General features: G+C 39.8%; 2 protein-coding genes across 12 annotated transcripts in view; one reads left to right on the top strand and one right to left on the bottom strand.

Annotated features, from left to right (window-relative positions):
* Positions 1 to 27,387, bottom strand: part of LOC117548990 (disks large-associated protein 2) — a 105,254-nt gene that overhangs the window by 59,864 nt on the left and 18,003 nt on the right. The gene's annotated exons all lie outside the window — the stretch shown is intronic.
* LOC117549043 (calnexin-like) lies at positions 4,659 to 12,595 on the top strand. The gene is made up of 6 exons (XM_034220619.1): positions 4,659 to 4,742; positions 5,087 to 5,157; positions 7,092 to 7,211; positions 8,529 to 8,631; positions 8,727 to 8,800; positions 12,392 to 12,595. Exons 2-6 carry the CDS (start codon positions 5,089 to 5,091, stop codon positions 12,398 to 12,400), a joined length of 375 nt encoding a protein of 124 aa, XP_034076510.1. The 5' UTR covers positions 4,659 to 4,742; positions 5,087 to 5,088; the 3' UTR covers positions 12,401 to 12,595.

The raw sequence follows: 27,387 nt of genomic DNA, 5'->3' as shown, positions 1-27,387 counted from the left end.
ACCTTGCAAAACAGCTGCTAAGTGGTTGTTTTTTTATGAAACTACTTAGTTTTATTTGGGCATTAGTTAAATGCACATAGTACTGAGAATACATACTTTAATACATACTGTAGGATAGTATTACTTTGTTTCATGCAGCATTAAGTGCTTAATACGACATTTCAGATATAACGGCTGTGAAAGTAAATCAGACATTATGCAAACTAGAATTAAGTATGTTCTGGAAACAGCCAACCCCAAACACATTATTAGTGCAAATGCTGTTTATAGCATTCCACTGTAGTTCTTCTGTTTCTTTAGTCTTCTTAATATTATTATTATTTCAACCAATATGTTGCCGTCCGATAACTTCAGCCTACTTTCAGCTACAGAAACCATTCAAATATCAAAATATTCAGCCTTTTCAGCACATGATGGGACACTTTCAACTTTTTCATAATATTTTATACTTTTTGAAATATTCAGCTTTTTAAAAAAAAAATTGTAACATGTAACTCAATGGGAGGAACCTTCAAATCCTCTTTTACCTACACCTGCAGAGTTAGAAATGTAAGAGGTTTATTTCTCATTCAGAACAATGGAAAGGCTCTCCTTTCACAGCACATCTCCATGGAAACCTTTGATCTCTGGGCTCACGTACACAGGTGTTTGATAACGTCGTCGCCAGTGTGCGAAATACGGGGGGGTCCAGGGGAGCTCGACCTCTCCGATTAACACCTGAGCCCCCCTGAAAGCCTCAACAGCAAAATGTAGGGGGGGGTCTGAAATTATAATATGTATTTGTCACTTGCAATGGTCACTAAAATGTTTTTAAGCTTACTATGTCCAGTATTCATAATTCAAAACATTTATTCACAAATATCTTCTATTTTGGCTGTCAAAAGCAGAGCCAGCCGCCGTGACGCGGGTACGCTGCGTGACGCGGACACAAACTATGCAAATTAGCCACGCGCGGCAAAGAGGAGAGAAAGATGTTACATTAGAGAGGACTACAATGTCTAAGAGAAAGCTAAACCAAAGTGTTTCACTCGCGCACTTTGGGTTCACATCCAAAAAAGTGACACCACGAGATGACCAAGAGACACCCAGAGATGATGCTGATGATGCAGCAGCTAGCAAAGCACTCGCTACCAGAACCGTTAGCGAGTCGGGGGCTCCTGTCCCGCCCAGTCACTCCCCAGAAAGAGGTGAAGTTGAGGCAGAGCGCTCAGAAGACGCAGCAGTTGCGGAGGTAGCTGCTACTGCTAGTGACTTTCCGCCAGCTGGTTGGACAACGAAGCAGGTGGGCGAATGGAAAGACCGCAACCCCTGGCTTGACATTAAGGCTGGAAAGTTAGGATGCTTAATGTGTAGGAAAGCAAAAACGTTGCTGCTAAAGGGACCGGGTTTACACCTCGCGGAAGAATGGATCAATTGTAATGTTACTAGCCCTGATGCAAAACAGCTACGAAAGAAGATCTACAAACACAGGGACAGCCAGGCCCACGCGAGGTCAGTGGAAATAGTACAGATGAAAGACAAAGAAACCCTCCCAAACTGTTTCATTGATGTACAGTCCGATTTACTCAAGAAAACAACAGTCTCGTTTAGAACAGCTTACACCGTAGCAAAGGAAAGGCTATCTTATAAAAAGCTCAACCCCCTCATGACAATGCAGGAGCTGAATGGAGCCGAAGTTTGGAATATCCACAAATCTGACCATGCATGCGCAGAAATAATAAGTCACATTGCAAAGGAAATGCGCCGCAAGTTCGTCTCTAATGTGAAAGAAATGGATTCAAAGGTATCAATCACAATTGATGAAAGTACCGTTCACGGTCGTCCCTATCTAATCATTTACGTAAGATGTGATGTCAGTGGTAAGGGGGATGTAGATAATGTGTTCCTGGATATAGTGGAACTTACAGATGGGGTCGATGCTGAATCAATTTATAACTCAATGATGGCGAGTCTATATAAAGCTGGAATGGATGATGACTTTTTGAAGACGCACCTAATAAGCATAGCCACCGATGGGGCTGCAGTGCTCACGGGAAAAGCCAGTGGGCTTGTCGTCAGGCTCAAAAACAAGTTTCCGAACGTGCAGTCTGTACACTGCCTGGCGCACAGACCTGTCAGTCAAAGATGCTCTTAAAGAAGTGGGTGGCACTAATCAGTTTGAGATATTTATTTCACATTTATACTCACTCTACAATCAGTCAACCAGGAATTCCAGATTGCTGAAAGAAGCAGCGGCCGAGCTCAACATGGAAATACTGAAAATAGGTCAAATGTTCACCATCAGATGGGTTGCCAGCAGCTTTAAAACAGTAAAAGCTGTATGGAAAGATTTCCCCGCACTAGCACTCCATTTTAAAACATCCAGTGAGAACATCCAGTGAGAACGCATCACGTTGATCTTGAGAGGCAAAAATACAAGGGACTTTTCAAGCACCTAACTAACTCAGGATTCGTGGAAGATTTGGCTGTCATGAAAGACATCCTGCGTGAACTCCAGAGCCTGTCTCTCAAGCTGCAGAGAAGAGAAATGACACTTGTGGACTCAAGTGTCCACATCAAACAAACCATAAATGTGTTGACCGCCATGAAGACGACCGGGGGGAGATCAACGAAGAAGGCTGAACAGGGCGTCTCATCTGGCTTTTTTAAGGACGTAGAGCTGACAGAAGGCAGGGGGAAAATAAACAAGCCTCGTTTCTATGAATCGGTGGTTGCTACTCTAACCAAGCGCTTACCGGAGTCAAGCTTGGTCCAGACGCTCAAAGCTCTTGATAAGCGCTTTTGGCCTGGAGAGCAGGAAGACTTGACTTTGTTTGGCGAACAAGAAGTGCACCGTCTGGCTAAATCGCTCTGAGAACCAGCCGGGGAGGCCGTGGAGCAGTTTAGAGACTGGAAATTGCAGGGCACTCCACCGGGCAAAACACTGGAACGGCTATCCATAGCAAGTCGCACTTACCTCCCCACGTCTGCTGAGTGCGAAAGAGGCTTTTCCGCCGTGAATAACACCGACAACCAGAGCCGCAACAGGTTGCGCGAGGAGAGCCTGTCTTCGCTTCTGTTTGTGGACCTAAACGGACCCCCTTTGGACAAATTCGACCCAGTGCCGTTCGTGAAAAGCTGGATTAAAGCAGGACATCGTCTCTCTTCTTCTTGGAAACCAGGACGGCAACGAGAATAAGTCGAGCCAAGGCATCTTTGGTCTATTCTCACTTAAGGTAAAAGACTATTTGTTTTATCTTTGCTGTGCATAAGGTGAGCGTGTGCGTATGTCCTGTGTGGATTCCGGGGTTAAGAATAGCATAATTAGCCTTGGCGTTCAAGTTAGTGTGTGTGTGTGTGCGTGTGTGTGTGTGTGTGTTTGTGGGTGTGTGCAGGCCCGCACCTCCCTACACGCAGACCACGCAGACTGTGTGTGGGTGTGAAGGTGTGTGCAGGCCCGCCCCTCCCTACACGCAGATCACGCAGACTGTGTGTGTGTGTGTGTGTGTGTTTGTGGGTGTGTGCAGGCCCGCACCTCCCTACACGCAGATCACGCAGACTGTGTGTGTGTGTGTGTGTGTGTGTGTGTGTGTGTGTGTGTGTGTGTGTGTGTGTGTGTGTGTGTGTGTGTGTGTGTGTGTGTGTGTGTGTGTGTGTGTGTGTATGTGTGTCTGAGACCAGCTCTGCTCCCATTTCCTCGCATAGAATCGAAAACAGATGGCTCTTTAACGGTCGCGTATTCATTCATATGAACGTTAGAATATATAATTATTTGACAGCGCCCGGTTGAGAAACGCTGCTACTACTGATTGTCTTGGATTGCATCCATGAAATATTGCATAGGCCTACTGCATATTGAGAAATCTTCGACCGGTATATTGCGCAATAAACGGGAGATGGGGACCCCCCCGATTATTGATGGGTATTTCGCACACTGGTCGTCGCCATGGTAACCTTTGATCTCTGGGCTTACACACACAGGTGTTTGATAACGTCATCACCTCAAACACAAACTGGAGTTTAAAGACTGTTTCAGCCTATTATTTTCTCTCTGATGGAGACTTCATACTGACTTCAACATGTTCGACATATTTTATACATTATTAGTGACGTTTGGTTTTAGTTCAAACGTTTGCAGTTAAAATATTCTGCTGCTTTTCAAAGCGTTTTTATTTATTTTCTCTTCTTAATACACATTCATTCACTACTACTTACATTTAATATCTAACTCCTTCAGCCTACTTTTAGCTACAGAAACCATTCAACTATTACATTGTTCAGCTATTTCAGGACCTTGAGGATGTACATTTAGTTGTTTATACCTTTTTAAAACATTTTCTTTTAAATATTACGCTTCTTCACTATTTTTCCTACTCTTCCAGTCTAACATTTCACTTTCAAGTTTTCAACAAATTCATTGCAATGCATTTGAGCTGTAACAATTTCGATTCAAATCATTTCACTTTTCTGCATTTCTCCGCTAAGTTCAGCAACACACTTACTTGGTTTCTGTAGCTAAAAGCAGCTAGAGAGACCATTCAACTAATAAAACATTCAGCTTTTTCAGCAACAAATGTTCACAGTTTACAGCATTCACACACATTTTCTAGTTACCATTACAACCCCCTCTAATGTGGCCAGTGCTCTGCCGCCATGTCAGTAAGTGACTAGGGACCAAAGTCCAACATCACATGACGACAAGAATTCAGGAAGTGACTTTTAAGGAACGCGTGGAAAGTGTGTGAAATCACTGTGTAAAAAAGGTAGAAACAAACTGCTTCTCTTACTTTCTCTTCTGTCTCTTTATTGTTTAAATCGTCTTTGTGTTATGTCCCACTCTGATCCCCCTTGTGCATGTTTATTTCCCTATCCCTAGCATCTAGTTTTCATTTCCCTTTTTCAGGAGTTGATCATTTTTTCTCTGTGTTTGCCCTTTATCTCTCTGTCCCAGTCTGATCTTTGTAAATTAGATCAGGAGAGATAAAACACAATGGTAATCAGTTTTTTTGCCCTTCATTAGGATCCTGTGTTTCTTTTGTTTGATGTATATGTATATGTGTATGTATATGTGTATATATCTTTGTGTATGAATGTGTGTGTGTTTCAGACATGGGGATCAGCGTTGTGTTGGGTCTGATGCTGGCAGCCAGTGTGACACCTGTGTTTGCTGCAGCACAGGTACGTTTAATTGGATATCTTTTTTAATTGAATTCAGTCTTTTGATGAATGTCACAAAGAGAGTAGTGTTCTCTTTGAAAAAAACATAAAAAACACATAAAACATAAAAACCGCAACGTTTTTTTAAAATTATTTTTCTTTTCTCAGTGAACTTTTATCCTCACAAAACTTTTGTGTCACCTGTTCTTAAGTCATAAACACAGACAAAAAAAATGTAGATCTTACTTTAAAAATGGATCCCCAGAATATGTTTTCATACTTGCTTCTTTGTGCTTCCGTATGGTTATGGTAAGCTTGCTAATTCCAACTACTTTAGTGCAGTGCCCATTTAATTTGTACTATTGCTTACTACTTTGACTATCTTTTGGAGACTCTTGAAAAATAAACAATGTCAAAGTCTGCCATTACATTTAGAAAAAAGGCGAGTTAAATTATGAAATTGCTCCATAATCCACTGAAAGGTTTTCTGCAATTAACACTTCAATTTCTGTTTCCACATACTTACTCGAAAAAAAAGTAGAGTAGTTTAATGCTGCCTGTTTCCAGATATTACACTGCAAGCATGAGTCGTGTCAAATATCATGCCCCAAGCAAACACCTGTTTGTGGCGTTTACCCCACCTGGTGCTCGGATATAAAAGTGCTTTACAGAGGAAAATGCTGCTACAGAAAGCATATTTCCTGTACCTGTATCTTGGATGGTTTCCACTAGGCCACATGTTTTGTTCTCCTTCCTGTTATCATGTATTTCCTTGTTATCTTTTAATATAAACCTTTCCTCTTCATCTTTGACTTGTAAAACATTTGTATTTTATAAATGATGGCCTGTGTCCACATAGCCTTTTCTGAGGGCCAGCATCTTTTTGCAATTGTTACCAATAAGGATTGAGTACATGCTATCCCATGCGGCCACCTCGAGAAAAAAATATTTCCGCGCTTCAAGTTAAAAAATATTTCAACTTTTCAGAGAAGCACTGGTGAGGTCACTGTAAAAATTAGAAGAGATAGAAGCTTATTTTTTGGCAATATCTTTCGAGGGAAACTATAAAAACAAATCAATTTGAGAGCCAGAATCGTCCGGTTGGTCTTCATGGTGAAAAAACATTAAAAAAATATATGTAAGTAGTTGATTTGACTCTGAGAATATATACAGTAGATGCTATGTGGACACAGGGCCTTGGATTGCTAGGCAACAGTTTGGGTCCATAGCTACTTCCTGTGAGCTGATGTAACTCACAACTATAACAGGAAATAAATTGGGACACATTTAGTGTCCTCGACTCCGGATCCCGGAGTCGAGGCTGATCCTCTTGCTGTAGTCCTGTGTCTTGGATCCTCTATCCTGAGTTCTGGATTAAGTCGTGGACTTCGGGTCGTGGCTGAACCTGTCTCTGCGGTCCTGCCTTGGGTCTCGTCATGCTGCTTCCCTGATGGCTTCTACAGGATTGTAGTTGAAATCCTCGTGGATTCATCTTCTTATTACAGACACATGCATTTCCTAACATTCGGTCTATATGCTGTAAAAATGTATTATCTCTTAGATTTACACACGGCATCTATTGCACGTCTGTCCGTCCTGGGAGAGGGATCCCTCCTCTGTTGCTCTCCCTGAGGTTTCTCCCATTTTTTCCCCTTAAACTGTGGGTTTTCTCTAGAAGTTTTTCCTTGTACGATGTGAGGGTCTAAGGATAGAGTGTCGTTTTTCTCATACTGATATTCTGAACAATCTGTGCTGTTGTATTAGCTGTAAAGTGTAGGCTATTTTTTTTATTATATGTACTTCACTTTGGCTCGACCAAAAATCGTTTATAAATGTGCTATATAAATAAAACTTGATTTGATTTGATAGAAGGTTCATGTTTATAACTTTGAAAGGGTCTATTACTGTACTCTGCTTATATTATTACACACAGTATCTTTATATGTGCACTCCAGCCAGGTATCATAGAGAGCCTCCTATTGGCCACCCACCAGCGTCCCTGGCTCTGGGGGGTGTATGTCTTCACTGTTGGACTTCCAGCCGTTCTCTTCGTCAGCTTCATGTGGCCTGACAAGGTAAAATACACTTTTTTATTCACATGTGTGTGTAGATGTGTGTGCCTAATTGTCCAATACTGAATGTGTCAGATTATGACGCTTCAAGTACCCCTTTAGCATCTATTTTGAACATGTAAGGGCAACCTCAAGGGGTGTTACACAGAAATGTAATTATGACGGTGTGATGAGTCCGACTCTTTTTAAAGTAATGGTTCCTTTGAGTTGATACTTGTCAAATAATGGAACCTTTTGAGTTTTGCTGCTTCTTGCATAATATGACGTCAGTTTCTCTGTGACTCCGTTATGGTACATGCTAATTGAAATGCTAGGGCTGATAATCTCATAAAACTTCCCTTCGAGGCATTACCAGCCATCATTTATACTTAACATAAATAAAGATAGACCATTCGAAGGTACATACCGGACAGTAAAAAGGGTTATCCGAAAAATGTGTTTGGTCATTTTTGTACATCAGGTCCTAGGTCCTAGGTCCTAGTGATTGAAGGGTCAAACAAACCACAGGACAGTTCATTTTGACTAATCATCAGGATCTTAGTTTTGGTTTCCTGTTTTATTTTGAAATGTATTTTGTCCTTTTGAATTTTGTCTTGTTTTACTTCCTGTCTGTGTTTTCCCTCCTGTTTGATTGTCCAATTATTTTTCACCTGCTTCCGCTTGTGTTTTCGATGTCTTGTCTTGGTGATTAGTCTTGGGTGTATTTATCTTCCCAAGTGTTCTCTGTCAGTTCGTCTTCATTGTGTCCTCCGTTTGGTTCTTTGTTTCTTGTCTGTTTTATTCAGAATTTCCCTCGTCTGCACTCCTGGGTCCTCCAAGTCTTCCCTGTTTGTTCCTCTTTTTGGTTGCCACTTTTCCAGTCTTTTAATAAAGCTGTCTTTTCGTTTATTCTTTGCTAACCGCCTCTCTTTACTCTGCATTTGGGTCCTTGTTCCCTTCCCCTGTGACCCTCATTTTAAGAAAGACACGTAAGTGAACTAATGCTACGTATGTAACCTAAATATTTGTAATTGAATTTAGGTAGCTGTATTGCTTAAAATGTGTGTTTGCTACCTTTTGTGAACCTAACCTAAGTTTGACTAACAAATCATCAATCACATATTGAAAAATAACGTTGAAATACGGCACTAAAGAGGTACCCAGTGCTTTAAGAATTAACAACAAAGGGTTGTGACCAAGCGTACGTATGTGAAGATTTTGGAGTGAACATGATGAACGTCCTGTAAAATAACTCTATAATGTGTTTGAGTGTGATTTGGTCCTAGAGAAAAAGTGCAGCTACTTTATAAGAAGCTACATCATGTTTTTTGTTGCATGTAGAGATTTGGACCACCAGATCAAGAGTACTACTATAAGAAGTCTGATGACACTCAACCAGATGATCCTGAGTTCTCAAAGCAGACAGACGCAGTGGATATCAAAGGTAATGTCTTATTATTGGATTATTTCAAGTACCACAGAGGTATTTTTAATCCAGGAGGGGGAAGTTTTAGTAGTAATGTCTTCTGCTCTCTGTAGGAACGGCTGACAGAGCTAGAGGAAGAAGGAGAGATACTCATGGTAACACGAGGAAGGGTGACCTAGACCTAAAGGTGAGATTCAACAGACAATAAGAAGGTGATAATGAGTGAAAAAGTAATTTGTAATGTTATTTGTAAAGGTGCAGAAGCCTATTTCAAAGATATCTCAAATAATGTATGCACTGTAATTTCCCAACGTAAACATAACATAAATGGTTGTCTCCCGTGTGCTCCATTTCCTCCATGGCGCACCGGTAACTTTCTCAACCAAAAAAAGAAAAAAGTCCGACTTTTTTTTTTCCCTTTAGGGGCTCCGTACTTTCATGATACACACACGTTTTGTTTAGCATAATCTCCACATATCAACACCACTTAAGCTTAAATGCAATCACCAGAAGTAAAAAGCGAAGGCTATAACAAACTCCATCACGTTTGCATGGCAACACATAACCACTGCTAAAGGCGGTCTCATGTCACTTGTAACCAACCGCCGTTTTTCTGACACATAGATGCTTCTGATATACACAAGTGGAGTATTTACTGATGTACAGTGGTGTAGTGGGGATTTTTTTACTGGGGGGACGCTATTTTAATTAGGTCATCCCAAACAATGCCACACAAGTGCGCACGCGCGCAGTGCACTCACAAAACAGACAGGTCCACAGAAACTACCGGTATGCTTAGTCCTACTTTAGTTACTGTACTTCAAAAAGCAGACGGCGCTGCGCTCAACACACACACAGACTCAAAACCATGGACACACTGGCACATACTTACAACAATTTATAGGCCTAAATTGCATAAACTACAACTAAGCAGACAGCGCTGCTTCTCTCTATCTCCACATTCAAAATCTATTTAAAACTCATAACAAACAAAAAAATTCCCAAAGTTGTCCTGAAATTAACTTATTAAATAAACGAAACGAAAAATATAGCCTACTAATGCAAACATTGAATCTGGACTTGAAATGATGCTGATTAGGCCTAGCCTACATTGCAAATAAGCAGACAGCGCTGCTTCGCGCACACACACACACACACACACACACACACACACACACACACACACACACACACACACACACACACACACACACACACACACACACACACACACACACACACACACACACACACACACACACACACACACACACACACACACACACACACACACACACACACACACACACACACACACACACACACACACACACACACACACACACACACCTTGCGTTTTGAAGACTGATAAATCCGAAATGGATGAACAGCAGCCCAGTTTCCCAGCTTTGCAGTCTATCCACGGGTAGCCTCTTGTTTCCTCCGCCACATCTCCTCCGTCCATACCTCTGGGAAAGCCGGTGAGCTTGAGCTAGCCAGGGGAACGTTGCTAGCGCAGCTAACGTGCACGTTAGCTAGCATTATCCACGTCTTTAGGCGGCTCTTCTGATGATGTAGTACTAGTAGCAGCTTCACTTGTAGCTTCGGTGCTGCTAGCCTCTTTCTTCTTGTGAATTATATTCTTTTTAGAAAAGAAGTCAAGTAAAAAATGTTTTCCTTCCATTATAGAGCTTTTTCGTTAGCGTTCTTGAGGGAAAGAGCTGCCGCAAAATCGGCGGGCGGTGAGCTGGCCGTGGGTGTGTCACGGAGCGTCCACACAGCAGCGTGCGTTGACGCTTGGAGGTGGGCGTATCTGAAGCTTGGGGATTTTTTGCGAGCAACGCGACCAACAACCAATCACATGAATCTCCTGCCCCCGACATACAAAGCAATAGCAATGTTAAAACGAAGTAAACTGGATATAAAATCCCCAAACAGGCGAAAACCTACCAGATTCACCCACTGTCTCTGCCACCTCCCTCCATGCCTCGCTCCTCCGGTTTGTATCCCGGTAGATCAACAGAGACTGATCATACAGCACCGGGTGATTCATTACCGCTATAATGAATTTTCCCACAATTTTTTGGAATATGAGGAAATGACCTGCGTAGTCTCTCCCAGCATACACGCGGTTTGATTGGCTAGTGCTTGTACTGGCAGATTTGCATAAACGGGATTTCATTGGCTGACGCCTCCGTCGAGGCGTCAAAAGTTGAACATTGCTCAACTTTTGACGCCAGCTACGCCAGAAACGCTCCACGTCGCTTCCCAAAATGCAGTTTGGCTAAAAGTGACGTCACCCCATTCAAAGTGAACGGGCAGAAGCGTTGGAAGCTTCAACGCACGCCGCTGTGTGGACGGGCCGTCACTGACACACCCCCAGCTCGCCGCGGGGTCACGAGCGTGATGACGAATCATCATTTTTGAAGGAAATCGTTTTTATTTTTTATTATAGGCCATTACTGTGAAATGTATTATGTTTTTGTCATTATTACAACAAATACACACTTGCAACTGATAAGACTGGCACTGATTTTATATTTATTAGACTATTAAAAAAAAGATCATGCTCCAAATAAGTGGGGGTACGGTGTACCCCCGCGTCCAACGCCCACTGCTGATGTATTTCATGTCGGGAACACAATTGGAAGATCTCTCAAGCTTGTGTTAAGCATAGACCTTATTTCACCATAAACATTTTCAAAAACTGTTGACATCGAGACCAGGGAACGGAGGCTATAAAAGGTTATGTGAGGACTTGTTTCTGCACCACTCTATTGAAGTGAAAGTGTTATGTACTGATGTCAAATGTGATGTTGCCCTTTTTCATATGCAATGAGTGTGGGTCCTGCGGTGGGGGAATGGAGAGAGGAGGATGGTCTCCTGCTATCACATGTGAATGATGTATGTGCAGAGTATATCTGAAATGTAATATATTTGTTGAGGGTCTAAGGATAGAGGGTGTCGTTTTTCTCATACTGATATTCTGAAAAATCTGTGCTGTTGTATTTGCTGTAAAGTGTCTCTACTGTAGGCTATTTTTATTATATGTACAGCACTTTGGCTCGACCAAAAATCGTTTATAAATGTGCTATATAAATAAAACTTGATTTGATTTGATACATATTAATAGAATTTTAGATTTTTTTATTTGATTTTGGATTTGTGAATGGGAGAAGTAGTAGATGGAAAAAATACCAAACACTAATTATTCAAAGTAGAGTATTTCATTTTATATACGGTAATACTAAGGAGGCATAGGCCTACAGTATATGATGATATAATGTTTGACATTATTGATATTAAAAAAGTGATTTGTTTTCCATGTCATTTGTGTGTTTTTCTTATCAGAAAGTGAAGTTATTTATTTGTAAGCTCCAAATTCCCTCAACGGCCTTTGTGCCCTGGCATGTGGCCTTTGCGCCCTGAAAACATTTGTGACACCAAAGGCCAAATGGCCTTGCCCCTAAAATGACAAAAATCCAAGCCTGGTGTATAGTTAAAACAAATATGCAAATACAATTAGTTTTAAAAAAAATCAAAATCATATGTAATAAACCAACTTTTATTACCGACTTATAATTCCCAAAACCATTATCTTTTCTTTAAACATAAACAAGTGATGATGTTGCCTGAACATAACTACGTTTTAAAATTGTATTCCACAATACAACATATGTCAGTGAATGCCTCAATTGTTTTAAACCGGTCATTTACAATGCACACTCTTGTTGCTGCTAACAAAATCTAATTTAATATGTTTGTGTGCGTTGTGTAGGATCATTGATAAGTGCAATCTGAGGAAAGCACCACCACTACATAAGAGGAGGCTCGGCAATCACATCTTTGTCAAGTCATATTGAAATTTGTGAAAAATATGTCCTAGGAGTGATTGTATTATTATTTTCTTGAGAAGATAATGTCATGTCAGTCCACTTGTAAATGTTTTTACATATGAAATAAAGATACAATGTATAATGTATTATTTGTATTATTATTACTCATATTGCCCAAATGAAGGCTCAAAATCGAGAATAAGCTCTTAGACTTATTCTGCAATGTAAAGAAGAAACCAAAAGTGATTTGATCAAGCTGATGATTTTAAGAGAATAACCTTTATTTTCAGTATATATTTAAAATAATGTGTTATTTAAACACTGATTGTTTTTTGTATTGTAAGCAGGACAGTGAGTGTGTCAATGCATTCGTAGTAAGGAGCTGTGGCACTCTGTCTCAGTGGCAGGATTGTAGGCATGACAAGCAGAAGAATATTGGATTGGACAACAGGAATATATGTTGTTGTTTTATTGTAAAAGATACATTTAAATATCAGTTGGATTTGTGTTGATGTCATCATATTTATGTCATCTGAATACATTCCGAATCCTGTTGGCTTGATCCTTTGGAGTCATGATTTACTTTGATGCGTGGTATGAACTCACGATGTCACATTCCATCTTGCAGCCTACGAGAGTAAACCGTTTCTATCACATTTGGTTACATTCAGTTCAGTGTAGGACAAAATAATCCACTTAAAATCGACTCAATTTAGAGAGCATTAGAGAACCTTTTACAGGAAAAATGTCTCAAACATTTCAGGTAGAGAACACCCTGCATTTCACTCTCAAGTTTTCAACAAAGTCATTGCAATGCATTTGAGCTGTAACAATTTTGATTCAAATCATTTCACTGCATTTGTCCGCTAAGTTCAGCAACACACTTACTTGATTTCTGTAGCTAAAAGCAGCTACAGAAACCATTCAACTAATAAAACATTCAGCTTTTTCAGCTAAATTCAGCAACAAATGTACACAGTTTACAGCATTCGCACGCATTTTCCGCTTAACATTAAAAATTAAGCTAACTGCTAAGTAAAGTGATGTAAAATAGCACCAGAAGAACAGCTCCAGATGGGACGTGTCATGTCAAGCAATTTCAAGAATTTGCTTCCAGTATTTCTGAATAAAACCAAAACATGATCCTTAAAATAAATAAAATATTAAGTGCATCTGTCTATTAAAGATCCATATAAACATATTTAGATTATTGGATATTAATTTGCTTTTGATCGACTTATTAATCAATCATATCAATATGCCTATAACTGATTTAAGTAGCAAAGACAAGGATGTATAGTATCAAGTCTCAAGGTGAGCAGCTATTCTTTAGAAGAACAATTATTTAACTGCAGTACTAGAAGCTGCATTTATTGTATCTGAAGCTGCCTACAAAAAGCAGTATATCTTCATCCTAAAGCAAAAAAAAACTAGTATTCTTAGTGTGCATGACCAACAATTTGCCATTTTTTGATCCATGGCTAAATGATCTTCAACATGTAAATAAAAAGTTGTGTTGCTCCTTAGGCGTTGCATGTTGTCATTCTGTGTTGACTGCATGTGATGTGCCATAGAAACATTTTAATGGCCTTTTTGTTACATACTCTTTTGCAAGGCTTTCCAGGCAGGAGTAAAAGCCAAGCACTTTGAAGACAAAGATGGATGATGCAAATTGAAAAATGTTTTTCTTCTTTCCTCGCTGCCCAACATGTTCTGTCACGGTTCTGGAGAGGGTTTCAACGTGTGGGAATTCAAAGGTGCACCATGCTCTTAATTAGGCTGTTTTGTCATGTACCGCTCCATCTGTCTGGAGCTTACTGCAGCAGAGACAGAGAGACTGAGGGGGGGGAAGAAACGGTGTAGGGTAGGGCGGGGTACAACTTATCCCAAAAATACCTGTACAACCTGAACCAGATTGTCAAACGGCCAAATCGTTGAGCTTTAATAATGACTAACCAAATGTGATGTCCATTACATATATAAAAAAATCGCCCTCTTCCTGATGGCTGTTCTTGAACAGATTAAAATATCCTGAATGTTGCTCAAGCAGAAGCAAAGGAAACTACAATAAGATCATGTTATAATAAGCTATATGAAGAGAATGATACTTAGCAAAATATCCAAACAGCAGGATCTCCCCAATAAACACTATAAAAGGTAGTGAAATGTCAAATTAATTCCTATGAGAAAAGCCATTTTACATAATTACAGGAGAGTAGGATTAGCATTTACACTTATTGCATTGCCATAACTTCCAAACGTGTATAATAGGTGCCCTGACACTAGCAATTACAGTCAGGTCACTGATGTCGCAGCAGGGTGATCCTCTGAAACCGGGTCTCACCATTTGTCTAACACTCAAGAGATGGTAGGTAGGATAAAGGCATGTTGCTGTGGCAACCACCTGTCTCGTGACACAAGCGATTGAAGGCTGCTTTGTGGAGCCAAACAGAAGAAAAAAAAGTCATACAAAGATTTGATGAAGAAGAGTTTGTCAGGTATCATGCCCACTAATGAAAGCAGGGAAATGTTCATGTGTAAAGAATCTATATCAGACGTTATCATATTTTTAATTTTTGCATATTTGGACTGCTAATATGTGAGGTAGAAAAAAAGTTGGAATGTAAAAAATGGAGGAGTTCATGTATTGTTGACCCAGACTTGTGTCACAATAAATATAATCTAGCTTTCGAAAAGCTAATAAATGTGATAATATCGTTCTAAAATACTTCCTTATCTTTCAATTAGTTTAAACACATTTTTGTTCTTTTATTTGTTGATTCATTATTTCATATTTACTGTGGGATTAAAATATGAGCTCAGTCAAACTACTACATTGTCTGTGTATATGTTATTTTGTTAACAGTACACTTCCTTACTGACTTTAAGGGAACATTTAAGCATACCGTTAATCCCAGCCATCCTAATATCTCTGCTGTCAGTTTCTGCCGTCCTTAGTGTCATTATGCACAGGCTGCCAGGAGAGAATCCCATTTATTGATTTGCAGTGTCGTCTTAAGTCAGGCTGAGGTATAAATATGCATTCTCTGTTTGAGGCAGAGCTCATTGATTGATTGAATTTACCTGGGATCTAAATGCAGATACAGGCTACAGTCCAGAGCACACTTCAAAGAGGTAACTGCCCGTATCCATCAGTGCTGCTGAGTGATTTTGCATGTGGCCTCACCTGTCAATCAAACACTACTTTAACATAATGTTCTTCTTTCCCTTTCAGCTGAGCCGAGACAAATGTCATGCTCATATCTTTTTCTTCCTATTCCATTTTTCAAACTATTTTATATACTATTTCTATTCAAAAAGGAGCTTTAATTCAGAAATGTATTATATTAGTCAGTAATTAAAAGTTGTTAAAAAGAGTTAACGGAAACAATCTATATGCCTGTTTCTACAAAATGTCACTGCAGATTAATTACAGCCCATTTAGTAATTAATGAGGGTTAATGAGGGTTGGGAAGGACTTTAATTATGACTACAAGTTGCAAACCCTAGGGCCAATCGCTTTGGTTATGTCAGTGTTTTTATTCAAATCAACTGACAGTAGTAAGAGAAAAACTCTGAATGCTTGATTTCCCCTCTGGACTTTATATAATTTGATCAAAGCAACACCTGTATGAGTGTCAGCGCGGTGTCTTTAAATACTCAGCGGTCTCCATTCCACTTGAAGGAGCGAACAGCTGTTCTCCACTCTGACAGGTCCCTTGTGAGGCTTACTGCATTGGACAATTACACGGTACATGTTAACGTCTACCTCCTGCATATCAAAGACTATGTTAAATGGACCATACTGTAACTACAGAGCACATTTCATACAGATCTCAATGCAGATGTCTTTCTTTACACAAAATGTAAGAAAAAAATCGTAAATGAAGCCTGAAGCCTTTTTCATTTCAAAATAGCTTTCGCATAGCAGCTGATGAATTATCCCCTTAACTTTGTGTATAGAGTAGACAAACAAAAATTGAAATGGTTAATCAATAAGTTGTTTGACAGAAAATAAATAAATAAATTAATATCAATACGCCAACATAAACTCTGGAAAATGAGTCTCAGGTTAATCAATAAGGAAATAATTATAACATTTGATGGATGCTGGATCAGCTCATGGAAAAAGCTCAAATGTACAGACAACTACCTCTATTTTATATAACATACAGCAGTGGTTCTCAACTGGTCAGGCCTCGGGACCCACCTTTTCCTTAGTCAATAAATCGCGACCCGAAATTTTTAACCACTCAAATCTATTCAACAAAAAATCGTGCAGTAAAATATACTCTTTTCAGCATACATTATTAATTAAAGTGAAGTACAGTGCATATATCCCTTATATCCCTTCACAGAACTAAAGTATGCTTTTAAAAAAGGTTTAATGAGATGATGGAATCAAAGCTGAACTATATAAAAAGGCACACATGCTGAAAACCCAACCCCAGGAGATTTTTTGAAATACTAACATATAAACTACCCATTCTGGTACACTCTGAGAAGAAAATAAATAAATCTATTGCTACCCGACATATTAATAATATGTTATGCCATTGTTTGTTTTTCACTTTGTTCTGACAGCTTGCTGCTCCACTCAGAGAGAAGAGCAAAGAGGAGAGAGTCTGTGTGAATTACTTTAAATTGTGGGTAAGGGTAGATAGCCCACATTGTTCTGTGACCTGTCAATCATCAAACCGGGGGTCATATTTCATTATGTGTTCATTTTTATCTGAAGTTGTACCCATGGATGTATAAAGAAGAGTTCTACTGCAAAGTTATTCTCCGTGGGGACTTCCGGCAACAATCTTGATTCTGATCAAAGGCCAGAAGACTCGGAAAAACATCAGCAAAGATATTTTATTGAGAAGATGATCACTATGTGACAGAAGTTTTCAAAACCGTTCATGGTCTCCGGTACTTCCAGTCCAACGCCTACTGCATGCACAGCGTTAGAAAATCGGAAATATATATATTATTTTTTTTCTTCACTCACACATCTGCGACCCACTTGAAACGGGTCCGCGACCCACCAGTTGAGAACCACTGACATACAGTACATACAAATGATCACTAGTAGAAAGAAACCGAATAATTGACACTAATACTAAGAGTATGATTTATTTATTAGATGTACAGGTGATTTAAACTGCAAATAATCGTTAAACTTTTTAGTCACAGATGAACTGAAATAAGACTTCATGGTTAAATTGGTCCTGTGCAAATAGAGCCTTAGTTACTCAGAGTAACACAAGACTTATTTCAACATTATTACTCTGAATAAGACTACTGAGCTACTGCAGGACTCCAGGGTGCTGATATTTGCCAAAAATGAGAAAGGAATTTCTTTTTTTAATAGGGCTGGTTTTCACTCCATTATTCCAGGGACCCTACAGGCAGAAAGGAAGCCGTGAGCTTCTCTGCCGATGAAGTTCAGTTACCTCTAATTAATCATAAGGGTATACGGTATTTTTGCTCAACTGAGTGGAGAGATCTTATGAAATCCAAGAGTCGACCAAAATGTGACTTCCCTTTCCTTTTTTTAAATTCAATTTGTGGGGTTTTTTTTCCAATTGGGGCCAAAATGGTAAAAAGGAAAACACATGGGGAAAGCACCACATTTATTATAGATTTTTGTTTCCTTTACATTCTCTTTCCAGTAAGCTTTCAAAGAACATATTGTAGATTATTTAGTAGTTTGGTTATGAAAGATTTTCCAGTCGAATCAGAAACTAAAGTGGTAGGAATACCACAGATGGGATGAATGCAAAGAAAAGCTGAGACGCAAGGGGGTTTTGAATGTTGCATTATGAGTGTTGACAATGTGATGCTGAAGCTATCTCATAGTGTGATGCTGAGATGTTGGGCAATCCTCTGGATCCTTGAGGAGAATCATATTTTATTGTCCGACTGCTGCATGTGGCATGTAATACAAGACTGTACCTTCCTTTCGTTATTAATTTGCATAACTAATTTATTTCTCTAATATTGCTCCCACTTGGCAGCAAAGATAAAAAACTTCTTACAACTATCCTAAAGAATAAAGTTACAGTGGGTAAGGGCTTTGTGTATTAACGTGTAAATGCAAAAATGTGTGTAATTTTGATTACAAATCACAGTACACATAGGGTGTGGCAACTGACATTTTGCATGTCAAATCATCCCCTTTAGACTCATGCCTCAAAAGTATCCTGACAGTTTTGTATTGGAGAGATGTTTAATAATGATTTAATATCATTGTTCACTGTTCCCACCAATATTGACAAACCTCTAAAAAACATCTTGCCCTTAAATGTAGAATTGGCATCCTTAATTTCCTTCATTGCCACAGACAATATTCAGCGCTATGGCCAAAAACCTGTTTTGTTTTGCTACATCTGCAAACTGAGAAAACCTGTGCATGCTGGTTCAGAAACCTTGTGCAGGTTCCTGAGGATAATTAACAAAAGACTGCCAAAGAAATAATAGAGTAGCAGCTGATCACTGCCAAGTCTCACTGCTCATTCTTCAGTTTGTCTCTTCTGTTCCACTTTTGATTTACGCTGCAGGATTTATACAATGTCTTTTGACTCTGAAATCTTGTGAAGCGCAGCTTTAAACTGCTTTCAGCTGGCATGGCCTATTCTTGTTCAATTACAACAGGAAACTGTTTTAATTCCCCTGGTGGTACCTGGTCCCTACAGTCTCACATTGTGACCTAAATCGGTTAAATAAATCATGTTCTCTTAATTGATACCAAAGCATGAGGTTATAACTTCATTAATTACAGATATGAACAAACAACCTGTAACCTCTGATGCTTAATTGATGCATATCGGGTTCGAGAGGGAAAACACAGCTTCCATGTCTGAGGTTTGTTTTTGGCTGAAGTGTTGTGTGTGCCACACATATTGATTTTACCGCAGGGGAAGTGATTCATCAGAATTACTCAAGGATGCTTTACACCATGTGAATAAATAATAGGGCAGCGCAGCCTTCATTTAATTTGGTAGACTCTCTCTCCTCTCTAAGACTGCATATACACTCACTCCTTTACCGACAAGTATCTGTAAGTGATTTCTCATGTGTCCTCCCCACTTGTCCCTTTACTCATTCATTCACAAACTCACATTCTGAAAAAGATCACACTTCTGCTCAAAGGAAAAGGGAAATATAAGGAACTCAGAAAAATAAAACAACTGTAGAGTGAAACAAAATGGCTGAAAATGACTGATGCACTACAGTACCTGCAGTATGCAAATCATCATGACAAGTAACACAACAGGTTTTAAAATAGCCTAATGAACAGCCAGAGAGTCTAGAAAACAACGAACAAATGCGCTTGGTTATTTATTTGTTATAGTCTTTAAACAAATAATGATGTACAGATTAAGATTTAAGACTAATGATTTCTCTGCAGTGGAATACCTGGGTCTCTTTGTTCCAGTCAATAAACAATTCCTACTTTTGCCCATTACATCATTAGATAAACAATGCCCCTGGAAATAGTGAGTTTTACAGGTAAAGACATGTAATGAGTAGCTGGGCCAACTCTTTCACACACTGCAAGAATGTTGTACCAGGTTGTATTTAGTCCAAGTGTGTTTCCTTTCATGCTTTTTCAATTAGGCTGCGTACTGAGTGGGATGTTGCACACAATGTTTCAAGAGCAATGTAATGACTCGCTTTAATGTCTTCATATTCACAAAACAAAGCCACAATTCAATTAAACAAGCAACATTAGCTTACAGTACAGTGTTCTCTGGTCTTTCAATTGATCTGGCAACACACCATTTCTTCAGAACCACACAAAACAGTTGCACCATTTGTTTCTACTTGTTCACTATTGTTGTGCTCAATAAGCTGGACATTTTTCTCCTAGTCAATTGGGACAGTTCCATGGTCTTATTAATTAGTTCTAATTTGGCCGTCTCACAGTCAGCGCGCTATGAAGACAGGCTGCTAATGAAAGTAAAAGCAAGATGTGGAGATAATTACAGTTACAGACCCATCAGCTGCTGTTCTGAATCCATTACCATGTCATTTGGCTGTGATGGTGACTTCTTGCAAATGTTCCTCATGACAATATAATGAAGTTATCAATATGGCCGCCATATGTTATCCACAGTGTTGATAATGCTGTTGGTGTTGTCGCTAAATTCTCACAATGATTTAGCTGTACGGAAAAAGTGCTGTGATGAGTTCTTAATTATTGGCTTTTTCAATTAAATGAAAGGTTAAATGAACAAATAGGAATCAGTATTCTACTAGATTTAAAGTAATGAGGATTTAGGAATTGCTTAACATATTACAGTATCACTTGTGTAATTAAATATATAAGGCACCATCTGTGTATTATGAAGCAATGAAATATCTTTAAAGGGTGGACAATCTATCAGCCAATAAAAGTGAAAGATTGAAACATTTTGATGCTATTTTAATGTTTTTGTAAAGTGGAATCATATCTGCAATACATTTTTTTACTCTCAATTATTTATTTCATTATCAGCCTGAAAAGTATGGAATCAGTCAGATTAAACGCTAAAGTACACTTAGTGAGTTTAAAATGTGATTCTAAGGAGTAACCACCTAATGTTTTTAGTCACAACAATGTCTGAATGCAATTATTATAGAGAGACAATTGTCTTTGTACTCTATGCTTTGTGGATACTTGAAGCCTGTGTTTTAACTTGCAGCCATTCCAGCAAAAACAATGTGCAAGCCAAGACAGAAACTGACCTTTCTGTTACACAGCATCCATTTGATTCCATTTAACTATACAATCCATTCTCAAACACCCCCTCAAGGCATTGCAGCCTATCGATCTCACACGAGAAGTTTTCCTATAACTCTTAGCTGTGTGTAATGTGCTGTGCTTCTGCTTCTTCTTTTCAGCCAATCAGAAGAAACGTTTGCAGCAAAAACCTTGGCGCAGTGATGTTGGCTGTTTGGTGAGAAATGTATTCCATATTCAAACACCCACAGAATGAGTACAAGGAACTTAGCCTTCATTGGACCCTTTTTTAAATACGAGTATAAGGGTATCCTTCACAAGAATGCTAAGTGGTTGCCAGGCAACACCAGATATGTCAGTGGGAGACGGTTTGCAAGGTAGAGCTCACTTACAACTTTGCACTTATCCTGAGAGGAGAGCAAAGCACCCATAAATTAAGAGGAGAGTGAAAGAGATAAATACAACTTATTATAGAAAAAACGTTACAGCCTTCAAATGCTAAATATATCCAGCCAGAGGACACACATGTCTGTATCACTCATCTTGACAGATTATCCTGTTCCTCCTGATAATTAATACACACGCTGCTGTGCTGTCAGCAGCACTGAGCCGTCTCGCACATTAATGAGCCATAGCAACATGCTAAATGCGCCATAAAGGGTGACACAGACATATATAACAAACACACCTCACCGTACTGTACATCATATCTTCATTTATTGGTAACACCTTACTTTGGACATCCCTATTTCCTGAATGCTCCCCATCCTGGTATTAGGATGTGTTAGAATAACTTAGCATTACATTACATTTCCAAACATCAAATAGCATCTCCTTAAGAATTACAGTTTGGGATTTCATTGCCGGGACATAAAGAGAGAAAACGGTTGTGTGTGTCTTTTTGCTCTCGATGACTCTTCCAGGCCTCGTCTTATGGATGTTTGAAAATATGTCACATCACCAGCACAGATAAAAACAAGTGTGATGACCTCGGCTGTCAGCTGAGCAGCACTCCTCTCCCCCGAGAAGAGGGAAAACATACACAGTGGAAACTCACAGACAGACAGCAGCAATGGATGCTAGGATTACACACAGCGCTATCAAAACACTGTGGATGTACTGCAGCTGTTTGCTAAGGTGACAACAATTGTTTAAAAGGTGTTTCTGCTATATTAGACAGTGAGGAGGAAAAAGGAAGAGGAGGTGAAGTGCAAACGGAGGTCATGTAAGTGTTTGTGTGGGCCTGGAGTATCAAAACAGAACTGTGTGTGACTGGCTGCCCAAAAAAAACTGAAAGTCTCCGCTCTACAGATAAAATGTGCCTTCGGGCATGGTGTATTGTGAAACCTTTACCCCAGGCAGTAAATACATCAAAATACACACACACAGCCTCACTCTCATAGTTGTACCATTATTTACAGACTATACATACAGCCAGGGCATAGGCATGTATGCTCACTCTTAAATGCAAAAATACACAACCACACAAGCAGTAGTGACCAGAGGAAAATATATTCTTTTACGGTGACATTCAGCAGTCTCATGACACCATTTGAGCGGGAAGCTAAAAAAGAAATCTGAGCCCTTTACCCATAATTCCCCTGTCTACAGTGGCCTTTTCACTGTTCAACCATGACTAAGTGACCACAGCGAAACAGAGCTCCAAGGGCTAATAATTCAAGCAGAAGCGACTGTCACGGCAACTTCATTATTCCTGGCGATATATTGCCTTTTCAGTGATTATTTCTGTCCGATCTTTGCTGTAATTAGCTACCCTACTCGCATCTATTGTGCATATGAGATTTCCCTTTCTTGTTTGTGTAGAGCTTAGGGGAGAAAGTGTGAGGGTTGAAGGGGGAGCCTTACAGAGACTACTCCAGGAGGAGTATTGTTGCAATACCCACTGGTCTAATTGCAGTATCTAAGTAAGTTTATTTCCCTTTAAACTGTCCATCTTTGTATACCTTCGAAGACTTCATTTACACCTCCAGTGTGTCAATAAAATCCTTGTGTAACGTGAGTCAGTGCAATGTCAGCGCTATTATTTAACAATGAAGCTATGAGCCCCTCACACTATCCATCTGCAGTGTAACTTGTTCAACTATGGTGGCAGTTTGCAATGAAAGTGTTTTGGCTTTGGTGTGAGAGGAAAATGAAAAATTAAAGTGTGACAGGCTCTACTTTTATTTTGGAAACGAGCACAGCTTCACCCTAACATGATGGTGACAAAAATGTCAGACTTAGCTGCTGCCACATTGAAAATGGCTTCATTTTATTAAGTCTACTGGGGACTCTGAGGACTAAGTCATCAGCCATTCCTTTTCAACATCATAGCTAATCTGCTCCATCTCGTGTTCTCTTCTTTTGAGGCAGAAACCACATGGAGTGCCTTTTTTAGGAACAAAAATTAATGATGAAAGCCAATGTGGCGGCCACATCTATCAGTAGAGGCAGCATAGGCAAGGCATCACTGACTCATCACACAGTGTATCACCAGAACTAATGGACAGCTAGCAGCAAGAGTCCATGTCATGCAGACAGGCCCCTCGGCCCGGCCCACCCCCCCAAGGTCACAGCCAGTCTAGCAGCACCATGGCAGCAGATGGTGGTGAGATGATGGCCTATCATTACTCATCCAGCTGGGAAGATGGCTGTCCTTTGTCAGAAAAGGCTTGCGGGCAGTCGGCTATTTGCTTGTTTAAGCGTTCTCATAGAAATATTTCTGTGATCTATTTCTATGATCAAGTGTTGGTGTGAGGATGCACTTCAAATGTCGAGGCCTTTTACAAAACAGAGAATGACACGTTAAAGTTGAGCCACTTGTTGTTAAACAAAGCCTGTTGAACTGAATAGCCCTAACTTAGGTGGCTACAAACTATTAGTTTACATTATTGATTCATTTGACAATGATTAAATTAATTGTATTCTTATTCTTTATTAGGATCCCCATTAGCACTAGCATGAGCATTGGCTATTCTTCCTGGTGTCCTCACACACACAAAACATACATAAAAACAATACTAAAACAAAACAGCTCATAATTTCATGCGATTTACACTGCTGTATGAAATATATAATATAATGGAGGCGTGTAGCGCAGTGGGTTGTGCATTGGTGTTCAGATCAGGTGGTCCCAGGTTCAAACCCCACTGCAGTCAGCATGTCGTTGTGTCCCTGAGACACTTCACCCCAAATTGCTCCTGTGGGGATTGTCCACAGTATTGAGTATGTAAGTCGCTTTGGATAAAAGCGTCTAACAAGTAACATATAGAGATTTTAGCCATCATAAGGCCAAAATAAGTGTACATACATACCCACAGGCACAGTTCAATTTAACTTTATAATACTCAGGTAATTTTTTAGCAACCTTTTTAAATGTGCTTGATAATTTCCCTGAAGTATATGGACCGGTAAAGAATTCCAGCTGACATGATGTCCTGATATGGGACAGAAAACAGTCATGCACAGAGCCATGGCTCTGTGCATGACTGTTTTCTGTCCCATATTTGATTTAGATTGGGTAATACGTCTGGTCTTTAAAAGAAAAGAAAAAGGTCTGTCACAATATTATTTATTGTCTGTTGAATTGTATGGAACAAGCTGTAATACTCTGCACTGAACACGAATTCCACCAGCCTGGCTGCGTGGTCATTAAAGATTATAATCTAATTCCTTAGGTCCAAAGTGGAGTCTTCAAGTGTCTTTTCTCTTCTTTTTTTAACTATGCTTATGCCTGACCATCATGGACATGTGGCCCTTTTTGGGGTCATCCATCTCCTATTTCAAGACTCCTTCTCAATGCTAATGAACAGGTCTACCAGACCTTTTCATGTGTGAAAGCATACAAAGTTTCATAGTTGGAGACTTTATTGCTATAGCAACTGGTGGATTCAGTGTTTTGGCTAAAAAGGAGATGCACTTAATGCAACACTGTTACAGAAGCAGAGGCTCCTCTATAGCGCACACATACGTACACTGACACAAACACAGTGACCTGCATCTCAGCAGGAAGGAGTTCCCCTTCTATCTGTGGGACGTCGGTGCGAGTGTAGGGCTGACGGAGAGAGGAGGAGGTGTGTGAAGAGTGAGTGGGTTTGTTGCTAATGGAGATTTTGCATCCTCAAAGCACTAATGTTATCTACAAAGATGAGGCATCACAAGTTTAGAGAACAACACCCTGGGGTGTGTTCAAGAAGACAATATAATGAGAAAATCTTTTCTTTTTTTTTAACGGTGAATGTCTATGAGGTTATTAAATGTTTTGAAGCTGTTATTGGAATTTGTTTGAGAAAGACAACTAAAGAGAATATTATTTTTAAAAAGGTTATGTCACTTTCATTTTTATGGACATGCTGGCTCCTAAAGTGAACAGCCCCTAGCCCCAAACTCTGATTGACTCTAACCGCTCTGAGGGTCTTAGTGAAAGACAGCAAGACCCGTATAAGGGGTTCGCTGTCTCCCTGTATCTAGGCAACAGCAAACCTATTACATCATCTGGCAGAGTGGGCCTCCCATGTTTAAATCTCAAAGCAACACTTAGCTGAGCTTAGTGAGCAGTGAGCGGGAGCAAAGGGTGCTTCACACGTAGAGAGGGAAGGCTGGAGAACAGAGGGTTGTGGCACGGGGATTGTGTGTGTGTGTGTGTGTGTGTGTGTGTGTGTGTGTGTGTGTGTGTGTGTGTGTGTGTGTGTGTGTGCGTGTGCGTGTGCGTGTGCGTGTGCGTGTGCGTGTGCGTGTGTGTGTGCGTGTGCGTGTGCGTGTGCGTGTGCGTGTGTTAGGGCCCTCTGAAGCATTTCATACAATATGAAGAAGGGGATTGTCTATTACACTTCAAATGCTTCTGCAGAGTAGTGACAGAAACCGCACTGCTTCAATGGAGCATGGCCTTCACAGGGAACATGTAGTGACCACAACAATACTGGCCAATCTGAGTGGAGTGGGTTTCTGTTTCAAACACCGTATGAGCCAGGGAGTACGTTTTAAGGGCAGATATCTCAGTACCAAGAGAGTTATTGTGGAGAGTGACGCAGATTAACATCCTGTCAAGCCTCTGGTTTTCAAAGTCTGAGACTGTGAGCCTACTCTTATACCGTTTTCCCATTAAGCCCAAACTAAAAACGTAGTTATGTAAATACTGCGCTGTTTAACCTCCACATTCATAAACAATCTTGATGTTAAACATAAATGCAAAAGCATCCAATTCTATTTAATAAAGCATACATGAATAAGCCACATAATGTGTTTAGGGGACTGTTTCTGTTGCAAATTGTGTGAAACAAACAGGATGCCATGCTCTCTCCTCCTCTTACTTGCAGCCGCTAACCACACTGTATGAATAATACATTGAATGCATCAAACAAGCTAATAACTAATACAGTTTGTCATGGAAATGACTATTAGCTCTGTTGACTCTAATCCGTTTCCAGAAACAAGTGTCTTATCATGTGCACAAGATGTTTCTTTTAGCCACCCTTGGCCTCTCAGTGCAACCAGATGTCTACATAATGTAGCCTATCAGTGCTCATCAGTGTGTCTCTGTGTGCACACATGTGGAGCTTTGCAGTTATAATAGTGCACCACTGAAACCATTCATACTGATAATTAATAGGGGAAAAAAACGTTATCCTGAGCTGCTGTAAGTCATTCACCTTTATTGCTATATCAGTTAAAGAAAATAAGAGGTTTAAAGTTTACAATACGCATATTAAATCATGTGTCTCGGGTCATGTGATGTAACTGTACAGATCACAGCCTCAACTCTTGTATTTTACCGAATTCATCTTTTGAAAAGGCAAATAAGGAAGATTTCTGCTGTCTATATTGCATTAAATTACCCAAATATATATGTGGGGGCTTGATAGGATTAATAAATACCAATGACTTAATGGTTTCTTGGCCAGGTGTGGAGATGTTTAGCTTTTACTTTTGACCGTACAGCCTGTTTTGGAAGTGTCGTTTCCACATTTTCACAACAGACCTGCTGTTCACATGAATGTCCTTCACCCTGTGAAATCAATCCTGCAGTAGATAATACATAACACGTATTTGTTTCACATGTAATTGCTTCCTGGATTTGTTACCTGGCAGGATTTTCCAAGCGTAGGAAGCGTTACCTTATAGAGTTTAAACAAGTGATAGGATACAAACGTTTTGTCTCATGCTTAAGTGTGACAAAACAACTACCTTTTCTTAACTAACCAGAGAACACTTTTCAGTGCACAGACT

This window comes from Gymnodraco acuticeps, unplaced genomic scaffold, assembly GCF_902827175.1.
Source record: "Gymnodraco acuticeps unplaced genomic scaffold, fGymAcu1.1, whole genome shotgun sequence".
Classification (NCBI taxonomy): domain Eukaryota; kingdom Metazoa; phylum Chordata; class Actinopteri; order Perciformes; family Bathydraconidae; genus Gymnodraco; species Gymnodraco acuticeps.
Note: the sequence above shows the minus strand (reverse complement) of the source record. Positions and strands in the feature narration are given on the sequence as shown.